This window comes from Hydra vulgaris, chromosome 12 (genome assembly GCF_038396675.1).
Source record: "Hydra vulgaris chromosome 12, alternate assembly HydraT2T_AEP".
Lineage (NCBI taxonomy): Eukaryota > Metazoa > Cnidaria > Hydrozoa > Anthoathecata > Hydridae > Hydra > Hydra vulgaris.
Genome location: NC_088931.1, coordinates 21,460,944 through 21,485,000, shown reverse-complemented (window position 1 = coordinate 21,485,000; position 24,057 = coordinate 21,460,944). Strand labels below are relative to the sequence as shown.

General features: G+C 27.4%; 1 protein-coding gene across 3 annotated transcripts in view; it reads right to left on the bottom strand.

Moving 5' to 3' along the window:
* LOC100210595 (dynein axonemal heavy chain 6) overlaps positions 1–24,057 on the bottom strand; it is a 137,689-nt gene that overhangs the window by 74,903 nt on the left and 38,729 nt on the right. For all 3 annotated transcript variants that reach the window (XM_065812540.1, XM_065812541.1, XM_065812542.1), the window contains 11 exons: positions 23,552–23,698; positions 23,142–23,372; positions 22,643–22,798; positions 22,199–22,498; positions 21,574–21,727; positions 6,609–6,880; positions 6,422–6,523; positions 6,167–6,277; positions 1,965–2,054; positions 282–377; positions 1–46 (listed from right to left, as the gene is read on the bottom strand). The exon at positions 1–46 is cut by the window's left edge and continues 151 nt beyond it. In XM_065812540.1, the coding sequence (XP_065668612.1) occupies positions 1–46; positions 282–377; positions 1,965–2,054; positions 6,167–6,277; positions 6,422–6,523; positions 6,609–6,880; positions 21,574–21,727; positions 22,199–22,498; positions 22,643–22,798; positions 23,142–23,372; positions 23,552–23,698 (1,705 nt within the window). The remainder of the gene's footprint in view (positions 47–281; positions 378–1,964; positions 2,055–6,166; positions 6,278–6,421; positions 6,524–6,608; positions 6,881–21,573; positions 21,728–22,198; positions 22,499–22,642; positions 22,799–23,141; positions 23,373–23,551; positions 23,699–24,057) is intronic.

Sequence of the window (24,057 nt, the reverse complement as noted above, 5' to 3'; positions counted from 1 at the left end):
CGACTGGACCATCACAAATAATCCATTTATGGTCTTTAGAAGTATCCTATTTTATCATTCAAAATGAGTATTAATATAGTCAAATCACAACTCAAGAATAAATAAAAGAGAAAAAATATTTTTGAAAAAAAAAAAGATTTCAGATGTTTCATTCAACTATGCTGCAATTTTAAAATGTTGAAAAAATTTTATTTGAAAAATTCATAATAGTATAAAACTGTTATATTTTTTTCTTAATTTCCTTTAATTTACTATTACATTCACTAAAAATTATTCAAAACCTGAACACAATGTCGAACAGTCAAACCCATAAGACCATCTTTCCACTCCATTGTAAGTTTATTAAATTCTCCATACAGCTCACCAATAGATATGGACTGTTTACATATAATCAAAAACATTTTTTTTTAGATGTTATTACACACTTAAATGTGTTGTGTGTGTGTGTGTGTGTGTGTGTGTGTGTGTGTGTGTGTGTTAGTGTGTGGTTGAATGTGTATAATTGCATGCATTTTTTCATATAACTTGTAGTAGCTTTAAAAAACTTTTTTTGAGAAAACCATGCATTTAATTTTTAGTTGAAACAGTTGAAAATTTTTAGTTTTCTTTTGTCTCAGCCTGTTTCTTAACCTCAACTTTTTAATCTTATATAAGTATTCTTTTTTTTTCAATGCGCAATGGGTTTCATCTGATTTTGCCATTTTGTATGAGTTAGTTCATTACCTGCTTCCTGCTGAATTTATTAATGTTAAAAAACATTTGATAATGTTTAAAAAATTTTTTGTTTGGAACCAATCAACAGCTGTATATTAGTCCTAGCTTATGATCTGCCCTGACCACAAATTAGTACTTAAAATTGTTTACAAAATATTTTTTTTGATCATCAGAAAGGTCCCCACAGAGGGTAAAAGGGTCAATTTTTGCCTCGTTTTTAGGAAAACTTTACCCCACTTGTTGGACCCTTGAATCTCAACCAATTTAAAAAATAAACTATCTAATAACATGGTAATGAGTTCTAAAACTTAAGTATAAGGGACTCTTTTCATAAATAAACATTGAAAGTATTTGCTTATTTTCAACAAAAAGCAGGTTTTAGTGGGGATTTTCAAAATCTTACATTTCAATTTTTGGGAAAATTTTATATTTGAAAACATAATATTTTTTGTAGAACAAATTTTGTTTTTAATAAAGAATAAAAATACCTATATTTTTAAAATTGAAATATAATCTAACATGATTATTTTATTTAACATACTTATATGAAAACATTTAATTTTAGATTAACGTAAAATATTAATAATTTATATGGTGCCACTCAAAGTTTAAATTGAGTTGATGATATTTTCCTAGTGGGTAAAGTATGTAAACAATATAGGCACTGCCTATATTCTTTACATGACTATATGTATTATACATATTTGAGGTAAAGTATACTATAGTTTAACATTTTTATAAAATTTTCTACATTAATAAACAATATTTATTCTTTCAATAAAAAACAAAAATTAAACTGGACATTCATGGTTTTTATTAAATTATTTTCTTCTTTCAAATTTAAAATGACATATAGACAAGGATTTCTCACTTATTTCAGCTATTAATAAAAATAATTTAAAATTATATATAGACAAGGACTGCTTGCTTATTTTAGATGCGCGCAATACAATTTTCTGAATAATTCAAAAATTTATTTATCTAATAACTTAATAAATGTGTGAAACTGTGTGAGATAAAACAAACAATTCTTTAATTACAAAGCAAGGAAGAAAAAATAAAAATTATGTATGAAAAAAAAATTATGAAAAATAATACTATAAAGTATATAAAATTTTTTTTAAATAAATACAAAATATTAAATGTTATAAAAAATGTATTAAATGAAAAATATATTATTTAACATTAGTAAGTCTTATGTATATATAAAGTTATAAAATAGTGAGAAATTATAACAAAAAAAAATTCACCTTGGGATTAAGAACATAAGTGTGAACAGGCAGGTAAAATGAATCTAAGATATTTTCTGTATAAAGCTGTGTAAGGGCATTTTGAAGAACCTAAAAAAACATACAAATGATGTGATCAAGTACATTTTCAAGTGCAAACAAGATTTATAGAGCTAGGGATGAAAATTTCCCAGAAATTTTTGATTCTGAAAATTTTGGAAATTTTCAATTCTGGAAATTTTGGAAATTTTTAAAAAAAGATAAATTATTTTATAAATAATGAGTAAAATTTAAGGTCTTATTTAGGCAGTTGTTATGGACAATTTTAAGGTAAAATATTGTGAAGCAGATTATAAAACTTCTAGAAACCCCCTTTAAAAAACAGTTTTTTTTGTATTTTGTTGAGTTTTTTTATTGCAACTATAAGTAGCAATTATGATAATTTGTTTTCAAAATTTTCTAAAATTATTTTATCCTGTTTTTTGCTAAGCATATTGATCTTTATTGCCGTAGTAAGCTTTGTTTAAAGCTAAACATAATTTGCACCCTCATCCCTAAAGAAAAATGGGCTTTTTTCAATGTCTATTAAATTGACCTAAAAGTTACTAAAAACTGTAAAATTATATATAAAAAGACTTGATTGAATATTTACAGTATTTTACAACTTTTTCTTGATTTAATGATGCTATTGATTAATGAAAGGCAAAAAGTGAAGAAAATTTTTTTGCTAAATTTGAACTATTTAAAAAAATAGTTAGCAATAAAAGTAAAGAACAAATGATTTTGATGTCACATATTCAGCCAGTATATTTAAATAGGTGCTTTTAAGACTTGAGTCTCACTCCCCACAACTTTGCTAGGGGACTTTTGACTTTAAAATGGTTTAAATGTATATCCTATTTTTCAACCAATACTGCCAAAAGGGTAATTTGTGCGTGTATGTTTTATAAGTATCAAACTGAGCAAACAAATTTATTATTACTTTACTAAACATTCAGATATTTGATCTGAATGATTCAGATGTTTTCTAATGTCATTTTTAAATTATTATAATCTAATACAGTTAGTGCATGTATAAAATGTACCTTTTATAAAGATGTTCTTTATACATAAAAATTTTCCTATATTTTTTAAAATTTTATATGCAATCTTTACACATAAAAAATCTTTGTTTCTTTAAAACACTCTACAAAAATAATACACAATAAAACTTGTTTATCTAAAAACGATTTCATTCTTTGTGTTTTGTGAATATTTTACATAGTAGTTAAGAGAAGTAAAAGCTAGAAATATGTTCTACACAAACTTAAAAGACAGACCAACTTGCAAATCATCTACTTTTTGTTGTTTCACAAAAGTAATATATGTAAAAGTAATGACTTAAACATTTCATTGCTTTTAAAAAAATATGCGATTTTTAAAAATGATAAACTTGATTACAAAAATTTGATTAAAAGATATAATATTTAAAGAATATCCAAATACTACGATGATAAAATGGATATTTTTGAAACAATAAAATGAATTCTATTTTAAAACTATATAAATTTATTACAATAAAAAATTTGTGAAAATTTCTGGAAATTTTGAGTAAAATATCCAGAAATTTTTAACCATGAGCAAGACAAGGTTTTTTCAAACCAAGACGAGATCGAGACGAGAAGTTAGTACTTCTCGTGAGAACGAGACGAGACGAGAAATTTAACAATTTTTGAAAACAAATTTATTAAAATCCAAGTAAAAAAAAATGTAAACATGGTTTTGACAAATAGACACAAATGACATTTGTCAAATGCAAACAACTTTTTCAAATATTAATTCAGAATTTTTTTGCCAAACTTTTCCAACAAGACAATGTTTTCTCTGATTAAGATGATTTGTTCTACTTTTTCTGGGTGTAAGTTGTCTCTCTGATTTAGTTGAACTTGCTGGAATAGCTAAAATTTGTCTAGCTAATGAAGAGAGTTCTGGCAATGTATTTGAATGCAATTTCCACTAATCAAGAATCAAAAAGTCTTTTTTGGCATCAGGGAGATATTCATACTGGCACATTTCGCTCAAAATAGGATTCAGTTCAGATGTTCGCTCTTGTGTTTCAAGTCTGAAGTTTAACATGCGCTTCAGTTTTGAATTAGGGGACAAATCTGCTGAAAGGACTCTGGCAACAGGTTGGCACTCAACATTATCCTTAACCTGTGAGGCTAACCATTCTTTTGTTATTTGAAATTTTTTGAAGAGCTTCAAGTGAAGTCCCTTTAAAGCAGGATTAAAGTAATTTGCTGCAGCACTCAATGAGTTTCCAGTGTGACAAAGAGGAAATCTTTTCTCAATGCCGCTTTTCAAGCTTTTTGCATACAAGACACCATAGCCATTTTTTCCATCCGTCTCAATAAATTGATCGGCGACAGTGTTAATTGTTGGAATAGATTCAGCGACCACGTTTCTGTAGCTTCTTTAAGTGGTGCCAAAATTTCTAATGCTCCCTCGATTGATTTCCACTGTGATGCACTGATGGTCTTTGAAGAAAAAATATCTTCATTTGCACATAAGCTGTTAATTGCACTCTTTAGATGTAGGACAGAAGCCATGCAATCCAGTTCACTATTCCATCTTGTGTCAACAGATTGGTGTAACTGTCTAAAATTGAACTGGTGTAACTGTTTAAAACTGTCTTAAAGAAGCCAAATCTTTGCATGTTTGCAACGCATCATCCATTTCAGCAGTCATTCCAAATGAGTCTCGAACTGCACATTGCAAAATATGATTGTTGCACAAGTATTGGTCAAGGCGCTTTGACAATTAGACTGCAAGTTTCATGTTTCTTGCCTGGTCGTTCACGCAGTACATTGGCAAATCAGCAGGCAAATTTAGTTCTTCTAAGAAAGAATCCAGCTTTCCTTCAATTAAGATACCTGTGTGTCTGCCTGGGAACTGTTGGACATGGGATGTCCAGCGATGTAGTCTCCAATTTTCGTCAATAGCATGAAAAGTCCAAGAGATGTAGCTGTTCTGAGCTCTAGAAGTCCAAAGGTCAGAAGTAAATGCAGCACTTTTTAGATTTAGCGTAATCTCCGTTATTATGCTCTTCATTCCAGCTTGAACTTCTCTTGACCAAATTGAAAGCTTTCTTGAATATGTTGTTCTGTGATGAAGGCTCAGTTTAGGGTTTGCAATGTCAAACAATTTCTTGAAACCTCTTTCTTCGACTGCTGAAAAGGATGCCAGATCAGTGCAAAAGTAATCCAGCATTGCAGAGTCAAACTGTTTTTGAATGGAATTGTCTTTGTCATCTTTGGACTTTGTTTCAAGCATTTCGACCATGGTTCGTTGTTTCTTCTTAGGAGGAGGAAGAAGAGAGTCGTCAGTTTTTTCAGAATACTCAATGTAATCTTAGTTGTGTTTTTTTCGAGGTGACGATGAAGTCCGCTTGTGTTCCATCTTTTGTTTTCAAAGACTTTTTGAAAATATCTCCAGATTTTGTTTTTTCTTGGTGACATTTTTGATCGTTGAAATGAGGCAAGAATATTTCTTTTCAATATGAACAATATGTGTCAAGTTGAATTCCACTGGTAAACTAATGAAATTAAGTCGAAAGTGCACCATTTTATACAAAAAGTTTTTGTATTTAAAATCTAATTAAAAATATTTAAAATCTAATTAAAATTTTTTAATTAGATTTTTAAAAAAAATCTAATTAAAAATCTAATTAAAAATTTAATTTGTTTTCGTCAAAAACAAATTAAATTTTTAATTAGATTTATTAAAATCACAGAGTCAAAATATTAATTAATTAAAAAAACAAATTATTAAACATTTTGTAAATTATAATAATTTTTAATTTGGAAAATAATATAATATTTAAGTCTCGTTCTACTTCTCGCGAGAATTTTCTATTTCTCGTTTCTCACGAGAAGTCCCATTTCTCACGAGAAATGAGACGAGATTTCGCTCATGGTTAGAAATTTTAGTCAAAAAATTTCCCTGGAAAACTTTTGGAAACTTTCAACCCTATATAGAGCCATTCACACTTCCTCAGTTGTATGCAGCTTTATACTAGTCTGCCTAGCTTGTTTTGTAGCTAGATAAATGCCTTTTTTTAAATAATTAAGGGTGTAAGGTAACTTCCAATACTTCTGGAGAACTTTTCTGTAAACTCAAATTATTAAAAAACTTATTTATTTTTCATTTGCACAACATAAATTAAATATGCCTTTAGCTATTACTTGATAACTTGTTGTTTTTCCACCTCCAGCAGGACCAACACACATAACACCATGACGCACTAACAATGTCTCATATAATTGAATTGTTTTTGCCACCATTGCAGAAATAACCTAAAAAAATTTTTTAATACTTTTGCAAATGTTTATTAGTAAATATAATAAACTATTATTATTTACAATAATAATTTATTATACTTACATTAATATCAAAATTATTACATTATCTAATTATTACTATAAAAATAAATTTCAAACTTGGAGTTTATTTATTGCATAAGATTCTTCAATTGCAAGTTGTAACTTCCCATAGTTGTTGCTTGGAATTTCAACCCCAGGAAACAAGTCTTGAAGTATAGCCTTGAAGATAAAATATAAAACATACAAAAAATAAATTATACAAAACTGATCATCTTTACATTACTAAAGATATAAAAAAACATACTGTAAATAAAACAGCATCAGCTACTAAAAACTTGGGCAAATTACTATCTCTTAAAGCTCTAATGAGCACTACATTTTCATTTAGATCAGGATTACTTCTTTTTAATGCTCCAGCCATTACTAGTACAGACTTAACAGCTCGCATTCCAAAATCATAATGGCCTTGTTGAGAAAGTTGCTCTGAACACAGTCTATACATGTTAACCATTTTTCTAGCTAAAACTTTAGAAGATTCAAAACCTTCAGAGTACAGTATAACTTCAGCAACCAAACCTAAAGGTTCATACATTTGAATAACATTTAAAAACGAAGCTAATAAGAACAAAATAAAAATGATTTTGTTCTGCAATAATTTTAAAATTTATTAGTAATTGACATCACAGCAAAAAAATTAAAAGCTGTTTGAAAAAATATTAAAATTTAAACAATTTGCTAGTTATTTTTCATGAAAACTTAAATATTGAAAACATTTTAGTATTAATGTTTTTCTGTCATCTCCGACTGTTAACTACTTCCAGTTTTGTAGCTGTGGTTATTAAAAAGTGATTGACTGACAAAATATCTTTTAGCTTATGATTAGCAACTAGCCATAGTTTAAAAAAAAAGTGGAACATTGAATAAACTATAAATATATATATATATATATATATATATTATATATATATATATATATATATATATATATATATATATATATATACATGTATGCATGTATGCATGTATGTTTTTATATACACATTTATAAATGCAGCATTTAGCGCACACTGACACGATACTAAAACAGGTAGCTGCAGGGGCTTCAGAACATACATCAACTATCTCATAGCCTGCTGCCACAAAGAAGTACTGCTTCATCAATTAAAGGATTGTCATGATTCAGCAATCTTTTCTTTCATTATTTTTTGTTTTTTTCTTCTTTTTCTAAAAAATGAAATCGCACATTTTTAAAATAAGAGCATAAAAAATTTGTAATTTTAATTTCAAACTAACTTTTTTTACAATAAAAGGTGAGACTGAGTAAAATAACTGTCAAATATTTGTCAACCTGTTTTTTGATTTGATGAATTAATTAGAAGTTTAATGACTACTCTGAAAAATAATTGAAATAAGTGTGCAAAAGTATTAACACACTCATTTAATTCTTTTGAGAAATAATTTTTTTTTTCTTTTTGATTAATTTTTGTTAATTACTCTCTGCTGATTAATAATAGTCAATAAAAAATGTAAGTAATATAAATTAACAAAAATGCTAAAATTACTAAATTGCAGCTACAAAAATATGGGTTAAAAGAGCAATTGAAAAAAAATGGCAAGTTATATATATGTATCAATTGAAAAAAATGGCAAGTTGTTGGCATGCACAAAGATGGTCACAACAATTATAAAATTGGACTTCAGCTCTAATCAGCAAATGTAGCATTAGAACATTGTTCAAAAGCTATAATGAGCTTGACACAGTCAAAGGCAAAAGTTGCTCTGGTTGTCCTAAAAAAATGTCAGAGAGGGACAAAAATAAAGTAATTATGTTTGTTAGACACAGCCTGAACATGAGCATAGCTGAAATTGCCTCAGATCTGAATTCAATAATGGATGCAAACAAAGTTAGCTGATCAGCAATTAGTAAGCTAATGTTGAAAAATTAACTCAACTTGTACCTTGCAACAAAGAAGCCACTACTAAGCATCAAATACCATTCAAGAAAAAAAAATGGTGCAAAGAAAAAACTGCATGGACTATAGAGCAATTTCAACAAGATAATGTTTGTTGTCATATAGCATGCTTAATCAAGCAATACATGGAGGAAAAACAATTGAACCTGATACCCTAACCTGCTTGCTCACTCTATTTGGTTTCTAATGAGAATCTTTGGAATTAGGTAGACTGCAATTTACAAAAAAGCAAGCCCACTAATTTGGTGCAGCTCAAGATTCAAATGCAAGCGTTGTGGAATACCATGCAACAAGATATAATCAAAAGAGTCTTGGCATGTCTTAGAAACAAAGGTGGCCTTACAAAATATTAAATTTTTTTAAATTCTTCAAAAGATTCAAAGACCACTAATTCTACAACTTTTTTTATTTTATTTCTGTCACTCTTATTGTATTCTAAATAAATTAAAGATAATAATAAAGAAAATTTTTTTTATATTTGACACTTAGTAATTATATATTTTTTTTAAATCATTAAAAAAAAAGATCAGTCTTTTATTGTTTTCTAACAACACTCTTTTGAAGTTGACTAAGATTTTAAAATTATGCATGCGGTAATACTATCTGGAAGCAGTGTGTCTATATATATATATATATATATATATATATATATATATATATATATATATATATATACAACCCTCGAAATTAAGAAAAATGAGGTCGGCAATAATTATTTGATACAAAGGTGTGACCATAAAACATAGAAAGGAGGTCAGCAATTTTTTGCCGACCTCAAATACTTTCAGGTCGGCATTGCCGAATGCCAACCCTAATTCCAAAGGTTGTATGTATATATATATATATATATATATATATATATATATATATATATATATATAACTGCTTTTTCTGCCAAGCTTAGTCTCTCTCACACTGTCATAAAGTTGCAACTCTTTCTCTTTTCTACAAATACTAAATCATGGTTGCTGCTCAAAGAAGCAATCATGTCTAGTTCCATCAACTAAACCCCATTCTTGCTTGACTCGTCATTCAGCAAAGTCTCATTTATTTACTTTATATATTCCTGCATGCTATAAAAACCGTTTTTTGTATCATTCTTTGCCGCACTTCAACCCGTTGGAACTTTCTCTTATCTTCATGTTCTCCTGACTCACACAACCTTCAACTTTTCAAGTCTTCTATCAACTGTTTACTTGTTCAATAATTTTTTTTTTCTAGTAACTCCTAACTTATTTGTTGGATGTGAATAAGAATTAAAATAAAATAGGGGAAAGGCGCCTATGATGGCATAGCGCCTATGATGGCATACCGGTCATATTTCCATTAAAATTGGTTTTGGTAAAAAAATGATTAGACCTACATGACTATACTGACTTTACATTAGTTTTAGTGAAAAAACGTCCCTTGTGCACAAGTATTGTTTTTATAATCAACGATTTTGGGATGTGCTGTTGTAGTTTTATTTCCTTCATATATTTAAGATTGTGATTTTACTATTAACTGTGCAGAAATGAAATTTTCATGCATTTTATATTCAAGTTTTGTGCATTTAGTGGAATATTTACTTTAATTTTATCTTTTGAACAAAGCAGACACAGCTTGTTTTAATGAAAATGATGAATTTTACCCATGATGGCATACTGACGAGTTGGGGGTGTTGAAATATTGACGAGTTGGGAAAACCTTTTTTTTTTATAAGAAAAACTTATTTTTAAGTAAAGTTAAAAGAAAGCGATGCTCCAAAAATTTTTTTTGGTCCAAAAAATACGTAAAACGCAATATATCCTATGCGCATGCACAAAATTTTACAATGCTGGTGTGTAGCATGAAATGGTAAATTAGGATGGTTTCGAGTAATTTCTGGCTTTTCTGAGGGAAGACTCTGAGGTTAAATGAAATCATTAAGTTACCCTCGATCCTAACTAGCCCCATCCTCCCCTATGCCATCATAGGAGCAGTGGTTGCCTATGATGGCATACTTGTGCTTTTTTTTACAATAAGAATAACTTATAAAAAAAATAAAACTGATGAAAACTCCCAGGGTAATTATTGTTCTAGATGTAACAAGGAATGTATCCATATCAAAACTTTTATTATTGGTCTTCAGGATACTGAATAATGAAGCTTCAAAGTTAAGTATCCCATCATAGGCGCCTTTTCCCTACATATATACCGTAAAATTGCCAAAGTTCGGTCACTTAAGCCTTGATCATTTATCACGCATAAATAAAAAATTTTCAATTTTTTTTCCTGAAACATACAGAAAATTATATTGATAATTGGTATTGTAAAAATAAAAAAATGAAAAATAAAAACTAGTACTCAATATTTAATTTAAATTGAAAACATCTACTTTGACCAAACTTTCAATACCATCTCATAAGTTCGGCCACTATATAAATACTAATAATGTATCACAAACTTAGCTTCACAAATAATGAAAACTAATTCTTAAATGTTGTTTTATTGCAAAATTATTATGTAAATTCAGGTAATACCAGTAGCTAAGGAGGGCAATGACCAGGGCTCAAAAAAAAAAGTCTTTTGGGGCACCAAAGAAAACAAGAAGTAGCACATAAAAAAAGGCCTTTTTAAATATAAATAATAGTATTTTTAATTTTTTATTGTAATAAGTCAACTATTTTATTACTTTGGCTATTATCACATTTGCTATGCCACTAGCTAATAAAATTAAAAATATATTTTTCAATTAATTTAAAAAGGTTCTTTCAATAAACAAAAAAACACCACTTTGTTTTAAATGAGCTTTGTATGTTTATTGGCAATTCTTGCACATATCATTGACCATAGTAAAACAGCAAAATCCACACAATAAATTGTCACAGGATTCGCAATGCATCCATAACTGTCATTGAATTGTAATTTTATCTCCAAAAAAAAATATCACAAGCTGGACATTTTTTAGAACTCAAAGAGCTGTCAGTTAATTTTGAAATTATGAACAAATCTTTTATTCAAATAAAATACCATGGTGTGTATCCATTATAAAAATGTCAAAATGTAAAAGTTACCGGTAAATTTTATATCCGCAACACTTATCAGCATTTCACAACATTAATGCAAATTTTCTCCTTCAATGTTTATCCGTGAATGATTGAAGTTAGAATATTTCAAAATTTCACTAATTTGAATAAAAAAAGTAGTTAATTTTCAAAAATTAATACTTTTTTTTTTTGTAAATATAAATAATTTGGCAATTCTTAATAATACTAAGATTAAATTTGATCATTTATTTTAATAATTTGCTTATTTTAAATTTTAATAGTATGCATTTTTTCAAATTGTTTTCAAACTTTCAGCAGATTGCATATAAACATAATTTTTTTTTATAGATTCATATTTAAGAACTAATTACAAATATTAATCAAGAAAAAAAAGTTTGTAAAATTTGAACTCTGCATGCTTTTTTTTTATATTTTTTCTTAAATGACTAAAGCTGCATGGTGACCGAACTTCGGCGATCTTATGTTATATATATATATATATATATAAATATATATATATATATATATATATATATATATATATATATATATATATATACATATATATATATATATATATATATATATATATATATATATATATATATATATATATATATATATATATAGATATATATATAGATATATATATATATATATATACATGTGTTTCACCATCAGCAGGTTCATCAGGAAGAATTCTTCCTGATGAACCTGCTGATGGGGAAACACAGTGTTGAAGTAATCAAAAATTAGATAAGTGTTTTTACTAATTCATATATATATATATATATATATATATATATATATATATATATATATATATATATATATATATATATATATATATATATATATATATATACATTATATATATATATATATATATATATATATATATATATATATATATATATATATATATATATATATATATATATATATATATATATATAAATGTATATATATATATGTATATTGAGAAAACAAAAAAGTAAAGTTTGAAGACTTATCTCACTATGTTATTTGCAGTTCTATATATCCTAGATTTGAAAATTAGTATGATCTATTACATGATAAATTAGCATGAAAATATTTTTTTAGGAATTTAAATTATACATGCTGCATTGAACCCTGGAATGAGTGTACCTTTAGGACATCACTGGTTTTCCCCTTGCAATTTTAGATTTTGATTTAGAATTCAAAATAACGTTCAATATGTTGCTTATAATATTTTCTGATACATTTCTTTTGAGTTGAATTTAAAATTTTTTAAATTTCCAACAATAACCACAGTCAGGGGACTTGCAAAAAAACAAAAGAAACTTTACGCTTTAGATTTACAGCACATTCCGCCAATAAGTTGTTTTATAAGCTAAAACAAATTTCAACTTGAAAAAAATAAGAAAAGTACATATGGGGTAAGTAAAGAAATCAATTTAGAAGTAAAAAATTTTTTTACATTTTAGACAAGAGTTTTATATTTTTAAACTCAATAATGCTTTAATACGCAATTTCTTTTTAAAAATATAAACCAAGAATTCAAAAAAAAATTTCCTTTTTCATTTAGTCAATACCTGTTTTTAAATTTAAATACACTCAAGTTCAGAAAACTCTGACACTGATTTATCATCGCTTACTGACCTTTGTGAGGCAGATTGTTAAATACTGCAAAAACGTTTTAAAACTTGAAGGTTAGCATACTTTGCACAGCTGACCGGCAGTCTCTTATTGTACAAGCATGTAAGGGGTTTTTGTGATAATTGCTTCTTTTTTCCAAAAGCTTTTGATATAACAACTCTTTTAAAAGGTTCATTCCAACTGAGTCTGTAATGTAACATAGTAGGGAATTCTTGGGAGAAAATAATTTCATGAATAGGGCGTGTTGGTATCAGACATTTGGCTTTGTAAAATGGTTTGATATGTTCAGAAAAATTTAGAAACATGTTTAACTCCATCTTAATAACTTCAAATGGTGAAGGGTTCTTACAACACATACAAAACTCTTCCATCCAATTTATTGGTAGCTCTGCTGGAACCTTTTGGTTAACTAATATCATATCACGGTCACACTCCATGTAGCTGTGGCCCCTTATTGGCAATGATAGTATGATATGTTGAAATCATTTCTTTTTCATTATATTATAGTGTAAAAAATAAATAATAGTTCAATTTTTATTTTGCCCAACATATGAATCACAAAAAAGCTGCAAATGTGATACATCTTTTGGTAAAATAGTGCTCCAGCATGCTTGCTACATTATCTGCTTCCTTTTTTACCGTAAGTTTCATCATAACAAAACAAGTGAGCACTGTTTGATCCTAAGCAGTGTATATTAAATGTGTACATAGAAAGCTGTCTATGATAATAAATATTGTTTGTAGAAACATTAGGACAATTCATATTTTTAGCAAAGTCAAATGCAAGAGCTGCGTGGCCAGTTTTTGCATTACAACGTACTTCTTTCTTTCTGGCATAAAACACCTCTGCTTTCTGCAAGTTAAGCTCTTTTTCTTGACGACTCTTGATGAGTTGTTCTACAGAGGTGCTTTGGTTTTTAAGAATAATATTGAGCTTGCCACATGTGGAGCATGTATCTTTACGAAGATAACCAAAGCTAATATTAAACTTTTCTACAAATATTTTCCTGGTAAAAAAAGAAAGTAGAAAATTAGAAATATCCAATAATATTCTGAAATAATCACACATTATTAAAGTATCTGTAGCTTTCTTGACAAACTTTATTCAGTGGGAAGCACTCTTTGTACATATTGTACACTTTTGATAAGTTAAGATCCTCTGGTAAATATAGCTTTTTAGTGTCATGTAATGCATAATGACTTTTTCGTCTTTTAAAAGACTTGATATGATCAATATTATTATTTACAATATGGTCTGAAAAGGCTAGAGGTCAATTTGTATGTTTTCCTTGGTGGTTTTTAGGAGAAACTCCTTTAAAAATAATCAAATATACAAGTTTTATAATGTTTTATTAACTTAACTAAGCCAAACTATTAACTTTCAAGTTCATATAAAATCTTTTTTTGCTGTTGTTATTTTTGAGAGAGAAATTGTGTTAAAACACATTTGTTCATTATTTATTTTATTTGAATTACTAATTAGTAAATAAATAAATGTTTATTTCTGTTTACTTACCAGTCTTGGCAAGAAATCCTCTTATTTTTTTCTATTCTTGATTTTCCAATTCCAAAAATTGATAAAATAGCATTGATGCAAACTGGAACTCTAACAGTATTATTATCTCATGTCACTTTGATGTTAGAAGAGAATGAGCAGACATTAAGAAATCTTTTTTCTTCGTTTTGTCGAGGTCTTCTTTGTTTAACACTTAAAACTTCAATCATTGAAGCAAGAAAGCTGTCTTGTTGATTTTGCATTTTTTTATGAAGTACGAAAGTAAATTCTCTTCTGTATTCTAAAAACACATATAACGCTTGCAATTACACGGAAAGCCCATCATATGCGAAGATAATTGTTTGTTTCTGTCTCGTTCCCACTTTCGACCAAGTTTTTTTCTTTTTTTTGGAATTTCTGTAGTATCTGGAATTTGATATTTATCCGCCATTTTTACAATAATAAAGTGTGTTCTTTTTGAAAAATGAAATTTGACTGGGTCTTACGCAAATAGTTGTAAAAAGTGCTTCTATACAGCGTGGAGATCTCCAATTTATCCCTTGAACAATTTGGACAAATCTGGTTTACCCCTTGTGACCCCTTTTTACAAATGGTTTTTCCCTTGGACCCTTCATATATATATATATATATATATATATGGTGCTTTCAAAAAAATGTTTTCTTTTTTAAAATACCATCAAAACCCAGCCAATTTTTCAAAAAAATTCGTTTTCTTTTTTAAAATATCATCAAAACCCATCCATATTTGCTAAAGACTTAATTTTTTTTTGAATAAAAAGAAAAATATTTATCTACAATTAACATGTCAATAACAAGTTCATTTTTTTTACATTTAAAGAATACATAAAACATACTGGTTGAAAAAAAAAAAACATACAAAAGTTTGAAAAAAAAAAAAAAGGCACACAAATTTTTTAAGAGTTTTCCATTCTACTTTTTTCTCAACCTAACTGTTATTCATAACTATTTTGTTAGTTTATAAGTTAATTTGACGATTTTCTATAAAAGGCTGGATTAATTTACTTACGACCAGTTTAGTAACATTTAAAGCCTATTTAAAGATTTTAAAAATATTGAAGAAGAGTTTCAAATGAAATATGCAAAAAGTTTGTTAAACCAATGCAAAAAAAGATGTGTTGCTTGCAAAAAAGTTTGTGGGGGGTATTACTAGTTTAGATGTATTTTCTTTCAATTAATTCTTTTATATATCACAGTTTTTTTATAGATATTTTTTGTAATTATGTTCGATAACATTTTTATGTACAGTTTTCTGTTTTAGTATGTCATCCAAGATACAAGATTTGTTTAAAAAATTGTTTAAAAAATTTGTTTAAAAAAGATTTTTCTTGAAAGTGAAATGCCTATATTATTCCAAGAAATCAAAATTTATTTCTTCTATTTATAAAAGTGTTATTAAAAATAAATATTTTTTGGTTGCTCTCAAAAAAATGAAAGATTCTTTTGGCAATCAGTTTATAGAGTTCAGAAAGAAAAAACTTTCTTTTTTCATTTTTGACTCATTTACTTTAAATACCAACGAAATAAATGTTAAACCATTCCAAAAGGTCAATTGAGATCGATTTGAACTTCAGTTAATAAAATTCAAAACAAAAAAACCTTGCAAAGAGAACTAGAAAATGTGGTAAGAAAAAATAAATTATTTGTAGTAGAATAAATTAAAATTTAAAATTCTTAAAAAGAAGGTCAAATTCTATTTAAAACATTAGGCTGGTGGCATTCGGATTCTTGACAATTTTTGGATCAACATATTATTTTGAGCAGATAGTAACATAGACATCTTTAAAAGTAACTTGATTTTCTTTCTCAATGATAGCAGCCTTAAAACTTGTCTCAAACTAAAGACTACTATTTACAAACCTGATGTAAAACAAATCTGTGAATCAGTTCACTCACACAAATCTCATTAATATATTTTTTTTATTTTCATTATGCTTTTTTTTTAATTGCTTATTTGTTTATTTACTTTACAAAATGGAAAAACAAGTATATAAGACATATGAATATCATTGAATATCATAAAATAATAAGTTGTTGATAATAATCTACAGTTTTTTTACATTAGCATCCTTGGAGTTCTCAGTTAGATTTTTAAAAAATATTTATAGAAAATTGGCTTTATACTTAAAATATGTGATGGTTTTTCTGTGTTATTGCAAAGGTTAAAAGCATTTTCAAAAACTGCTTTGTAATGTAATGACAGCAAAAAAGAGAGTGTTTGGTGTCATACTTTAACAAAATACAAAATAAAGACAACTTGCTTGATTCAATGATTGAGGTTTTAAACATTAAACAAAAATTACAGAAAAAAAAAAGCTTTTTCATGACCACTTATTCTTTTATTATACCAAAGTGAGAAGTGATAGCAATACTGTTAGAATTCAAGTTTGCATCAACATAATATTTTACCAAAACAAAGTGAGAAGTGATAGCAATACTGTTAGAATTCAAGTTTGCATCAACATAATATTTTACCAAAATAAAGTGAGAAGTGATAGCAATACTGTTAGAATTCAAGTTTGCACCAACATAATATTTTACCAAAACAAAGTGAGAAGTGATAGCAATACTGTTAGAATTCAAGTTTGCATCAACATAATATTTTACCAAAACAAAGTGAGAAGTGATAGCAATACTGTTAGAATTCAAGTTTGCATCAACATAATATTTTACCAAAACAAAGGAATAAAAAAAAAAAGAAAACCTCTTGCCAAATCTGGCAAGCAAATAGAAATGAACACTTTGTAATACTTATTTCAATATTGTCGTTAATCACAAAAAAAAAAAAAAATGATTTTGTGTAAACTTATTAGTAATTTAGTAAAATTAATAAAACACTAAAACACTTCATTCTATCTTGTTTAAGAAGTTTTTTCCAAAAACAAGTAACATGCAAATTTTAACTTTAGCTTTTCTCATAAATATACATGCTGAACTTTTTTTGACTCATCAAGAAAAAAAATTTATTTGCAGAAAGTAAATGTTACATGACTCTAAATGTTATATGCCAGAAAGACAGAAGCACAACATAATGCAAAAACTGACAATTCAGCTCTTGCATTTAACTTTGCTAAAAACATAAGTTGTCCTAATGTTTCTACCAATGACATTTAATATCGTAGACAGTTCTCAATGTACTCATTTAAATATATTTAATTATAAAAAACTCAACATATTTAAATGATAGATATCTTGCATTTTTTACCTTTTTAAAGCGTTATATCAACTAATAACTGCTGCTCTTTAATTGTTTTGTCTCATTTATGTGTAAATTTTTTTACTTTTGTCAATGTATTCATTTCTATTTGCAAAACTTTTTTATATAGTAACAAAATTAACAAAACCATACATAAAAAATATGATACCACTGGTTTTCTTCTTGCAACATTAATATATACATGTTACAGTGCTCAATATTATTAAATAGTAGAGCTATACCATAAAATCGCCCAAGTTCGGTCACTTAAACTTCAATCATTCATATCTCTGGCATAAATAAACGCTTTTTCAAATTTTTTTTCTGTATTATACAGCTAATTTTATCATTAAATTATAAAATAATTTTTAAAATTTATTCAAGAAATTTATTAGAAAAAGCAATTTTACAACTAGGTGCTCTTTGTAGCATTAAATTATAATTTAAAAATAAAATAATAAAAATAAAGACTAGCATTAAACTTTTTATTTCAAATGAGAACAGCTACTTAGAACTTTCAATACCATCTCATAAGTTTGGTCGCTATATACCCCAATAATGCATCACAAACTTAACGTCACAAATAATGAGAATTAATTTTTAAATGATGTTTTATTGTAAAATGATGATATAATATCATGTATTACCAGTAACCAAGGAGGACGTTGCCCCGGGCTCACAAAAAAAAGTCTTTTGGGGTGCCAAAGAAAAAAACAAGACCTTTTTAAATATAAATAGTTTAAACCAATACTTTGCTTTAAAAAAGCTTTGTATGTTTATTGGCAATTCTTGCACATACAGTCAATCAAAGTAGAACAGCAAATGGTCCACATAATCAACAGTTGCAGGATTTGCAATGCACCCATAATTGTTGTTGAGCTGTAACCTCCAAAAAAAATGTCACAAGCTTGAAATTTATTTGAATTCAATGAACCATCAGATTGACAATCTTGATATATGGAAGTCAATTTATATTCTGATATGGTCAGAGTTTTGATTACCTCCACTAGTTGTCGTTTCCGTTATTTAATAGTAGGTTTGTTAAACAAATCAGCTTTCTTTGCCAAACGTTTTTTTGTCCTAATTAAATTAGCCTGCTGCTTTGTTTTTTCATGCAAAACCTTTCTAGCTTATATTTCGTTTTTTTTATTTGTGCCATTATTTACTTGTTTGTAAATTCTATCACATGTTATTATTAGGAACATTTAACTTTGACTTTGATACAGAAGTTTTAGGCATGCCAGCATGTAAAGCATTTAAAATAGATGCCTTTAAATCATCTGCACAAGCAGATGTGCAGCATGTTAAAGAAGGTCTTCGTTTTAATGAGCTCGAAGAAGTTTGTTACTTGAAGTTCTATGCTTTTGAATACTTAAAGGAATTTCTGGAATTGTGGTGACTGGTACAGGCAGTGTTGGTAAGGCTTAAGTACATGGCGCAAAAATCAATCCAATAGTTAATTTTTCATTAGTTATATTTTCCCAACACATTGGAAAAATATCTGTTGCTTTGAAGCACATTATTGCTGAAAAAGCTTAGGTTAATAAGCTGTTTGAGCAATCCAGGGCAACTAGGTTTATTCAGGATGCCATATCCTTTTCCTTATCCTGAATGCACCTACATCAAGTGGTTGGAGCATGTGAGATGTATAAGCCGGTAGCTTAAAAATAATAATACTCTCCTCTTTTGCTAAGTGAATTAGTTCCAGCATTACACGTTAGGCATGGCCATCTAGAAAAAAGACATTGGAGCCTTCAAGCTTGCAGCAATGTGGAACAAATGTTTTTTTGAACCATCCAACAAAACTAGGTCCTTTCATCTAGGCAGACTGCTTGACACCATAGGTAGCATCGTTTGGCCTGTCCTAGGTTAGAAGCCATTTGGACATCAATCTAAAAATTCAAATAATTAAATTACTAGTTTGTATAATTTGGAGTTTTACAGATTCTTTGCACATCTGTTTTAAATGCTTTTTAAAATAAATACCAAATTCATCCTAAATATTACTTTTGGCCTTGGAATAAAACTTGAAGAGGAAAGAATGTTCCAAAAGCATCACAGCAAAGTATTGTGATTGAAGCTTTTTCATTGCTACTGCAAAATTTCTAAGGCATTATGAACCTTTTCAACACACTAAAATTTGCATTGATCACATTGAAGGCCAAATTCATCACAATTAAAAATATGAAATGGCTTAGTTGCGAATACATGTATATTGTACATATCAGAAACTTGTGCAAAACTTAATTAAATAACTTGAAAGAATTATAAAACAGGTCATTAAAAACGGAAACTTTGAAAAGATTGCAAACAAATTGAGTTTTACTTTATAAAAATTGCACCTTTTTTTATTAAAAAACAATTTAATAAAAAAGTATATGCATATATAAACAATTAATTTTAACAAATACCATCGATCAATAGTGCCTGCTGAGTTGACGCGGTTTGATGCCATATTATTTAAAGTTCTGAGCGATAGCTTATCACAATGACGTCTAATAAATGAGTAAACCCAGGCAAGTGTAACTTCACCACCATCAAAACACATTTGATTTGAATTAACCAAGTAGTTATCAACAAGACACAGTATTTCAAGTCTTGTCAAACTAAAACCAATATCACTCATAAATATAAATTTTAACTAAAATGTCCTCATGATGTTGTCGCTCAACTTAGTTGGTTTGCCATTTTATTTAGTATGCTTCCAGTTAATTCTGATGATGAAAGTTGATCTTTTGAAGCCAAATATTATAGCTGCTTTCCTTTTACTCATACCTTGGCCCACAGCTTTCAAACTACAAGTCATCCTTGCTTTCTCATGTAAGTCCATAGATGACATAGATATATTAACTTGCAAAAGAACTATTTCATGCATTGCAATATATTATTGTTTTGTAATTAGTTCATATCAGTGATACAAACTTACCTGAAAATTGACCGGTAAATTTTATTTTAAAACAGGTTAATTTTGAAGTTATAAACAGATTCTTTCTTAAAATAAAAGAGTGAGTATCCATTATAAAAATATCAAAATTTACTATTAAATAAACAGGAAAGTTAAATTTTACATTTGCAACACTATACTCATATTTACAAATTCACATTTTTCACATATTAATATTTCACAACATTCCTGCTATTTGTCTTCTTTGTTGTTAATTTATGAATGACTGAAGTTAGCGTATATCAAAATTTCACTAATTTTCAAAAAAAAGTACTTTATATTTAAAAATTAATAACTTTTTTTTTGTAAATATTATTAACTTGGTGATTCTTAATAATACTCAAGTTAAACTTGATCATTTATTTTAACACTTTGCTTATTTTGGATTTTAATAGTATCACTTTTTTAGAATTGTTGTTTTGCTAGAGAATTATTTCAGCAAATAAACATTTTTTTTTTATAGATTCATATTTATGAAGTAATAATACATATTATTTGAGAAAAAAAAAAGTTTGTAAAATTTGCGTTTTATATGCTTTATTTATATTTTTCCTTAAATGACCAAAGTTACATAGTGACTGAACTTAGGCGATTTTATGGTATATATATTTTTTATTTAGATGAATAAAAATAACTGATTAGCGGTCAATTAATAATCAAATAATCAATTTAAATATAAATAATCAATTTAATTAATTATTTTTATTCATCTAAATAATATATATATATATATATATATATATATATATATACATATATATAAACATATATATATATAAACATATATATATATATATATATATACATATATATATATATAAACATATATATATACATATATATACATATATATACATATATATATATATATATATATATATATGTATATATATATATATTTATATATATATATGTATATTACACATTTCATTATAATACACACGCTTAGCAATAAAAATCAAGAAAAACTTGCCATAATCTGGTACCATCATTGACATAGGTCTGAACAATGCTTTTAAATTATCTGGAAGTTCAGTTCTACCAGCATAACCAGGATTCATTGTAATAAATGCTGCACAAGTAGGCACAAGTTTTATTTCTCTGCCTTCAAACATGAAAAGATTTTGCTGAATAAAAATTTATAAAATGTGTACTTTTCTAAAAATTGTTTTTTTAAAACTAAAATTAACATTTTTATTTTACTTAGAGATATAAATTAATAAGAATAAAGTTAGTGCAAATTAATAGTATATGGTAATGGTAAAAAGTATACTTTTGTGGCAATTGAGGTAGAGCAATTGGAGCTGGAGAGAAATGGATTTCAAACCCTCCACATCCCTTGAGGTAAAATCTTAAACTAAATTTTCCATGTAAAGACCTTGTTTGTCAAGGTTCTTGTTTTGGAGTTTTTGGAGTTTTGAAGATTGAGAGAGAGGTATAAAAACAATTAGTAAAAAATATATATTTAAAAAAGAAAGTAGCCTCATGTACTTTAGTGACCTCCTTGAGCCTTAAGGAAGTGAATATACAAAGAGAATATATAAAACTAAATAAATTATCTGAATACTACTAGTTTAATATTTTAGCAAAACTCTTACTTTAGCTAACTTTGCATTCCTTATGGTTAGGAGTTGTTGTGCTATAACAGAAAGCACTTCAATATCTATTCTATTAAACTCATCAAAGCAGGACCAAGCTCCTGAAGTAGCAAGCCCAGAGAAGAACTTCCCCATCATTTTATAATCAAGACCTTCGGAACAGTTAAATACAACACATTGCTTGGCTAGTGCTTTTGCTAAGTCTTTAGTTGTTTCTGTCTTTCCAGTCCCTGCAGGACCAGCAGGAGCACCACCAAGATCTAACTGCAATGCACCCATTAAACAAAGATAACAACGATCCTAATAATAAGTTAATAATTTTTACTAAATAAATATTTAGATAAATATTTGTTCAAAACATAAACAAAAATTAGCTTAATTTTAAAATTACAATAGATTAAAAAAAAAATTATATATAAGAAAAAGCAGCATATCAGCACTTACTGTTAAAGGTGTAATAACCAATCGTGGAGACGCCCCTAGATACTCATAACCATAAACATACATTGAGTTAGACATACGAACAATACAATTATCAATTTCACTGTCCCAATAATAACGAAGCTGTTTTATCCACTCAAAACTAGCTTCATTGTCCACCTAAAATAAATTTTCTATTAAAATTTTGTCCACCTAAATTATTATTTTTATTAAAACAACTAAAAATAGGATTAAAACTATCAAATAACAAGTTTCATGTAATATTGATAGAAAAAGTAAATGATTTAAGGAATGTGAGGTGTTACTCATGACATGAAAACTAATGTGGAACTTTTCCAGTGGAAAAGAAGAGTGCCCTTTTCTTTTTTATACAAATTCATTCCCAACTAGGCCGCTAGCAACTACTAATTAATTTAATAATTTTTGCTACATAAATCAAAAACAGTTTTAATCAAACAAAAAAAGTTTGTTCACACAGCATTGTGAATAAAAAAATATTCACCTCTTTTTCTATTAAGCCACTAATGATATCTCTTGCGTGTACATCTATTGTAATCAAAGCACAAAGTGTACTTCTGATTAGTTTTGAAAGCTGACCACGGACTAAAGCAGCAAGTTTATTCAAGTTGGTGAAAGATTTTCTTTCAAACTGCTGCATTGCTTCTATTGTGTTTTCTTTAAACAAACTAGATACTTCTGTGCACCACATAATTTGAGAAACAGTTAAAACAACCTATTAAAACAAAACCTGCATTAACTTCAAATAATATGAGAAACAGTCAAAAAACCTATTAAAATAAAATTTACATTAACTTTACATAAAGATAAATTTTTATTGTTATGTAAATAAAAATAATAAATTTTTATTGTTATGTAAATAAAAAATATTACTTAAATCTCAATAAAGCATACCTGACTACAATAATGGTAGATCCATTTTTCCCTTGGCTTAGTATCATAGTCTAATATAGATAATTTGGTTAATTTTCTAAGTGAAATAACCATGGCTTCTTCTACCTTACCAAGCCAATCTTCTACATTTCCACGAGCTTTTAAACCCTGAATAAATTTTTTTTAAATTTAAGGTTGCAAAAAAACTTAAAAAAAAAACAGCACACTAGAACTGGTAGTTCGAACATGTTCAAGTTTGAAAGTTTAAACTTTCCATCAAAATTTCAGCATTCAGGTTCAAACTTATTTTTCCTAAAAGTTCAAACCTTGAAAATATTTTTACAACAATGTATTATCTTTTTAGTCTATTTGTGTTTTGCTTCGCTGGAAACTCAAAGCATTTAGATATCATGTCCATTGCCATTTATGGTAGCATTACTGTTTTTTTGTTGAAACATAAATAAAAGTGCCAGCAAAAATTTATTAAAAACTCCAGGCTTAACTACATACACCATAATAAGACACTT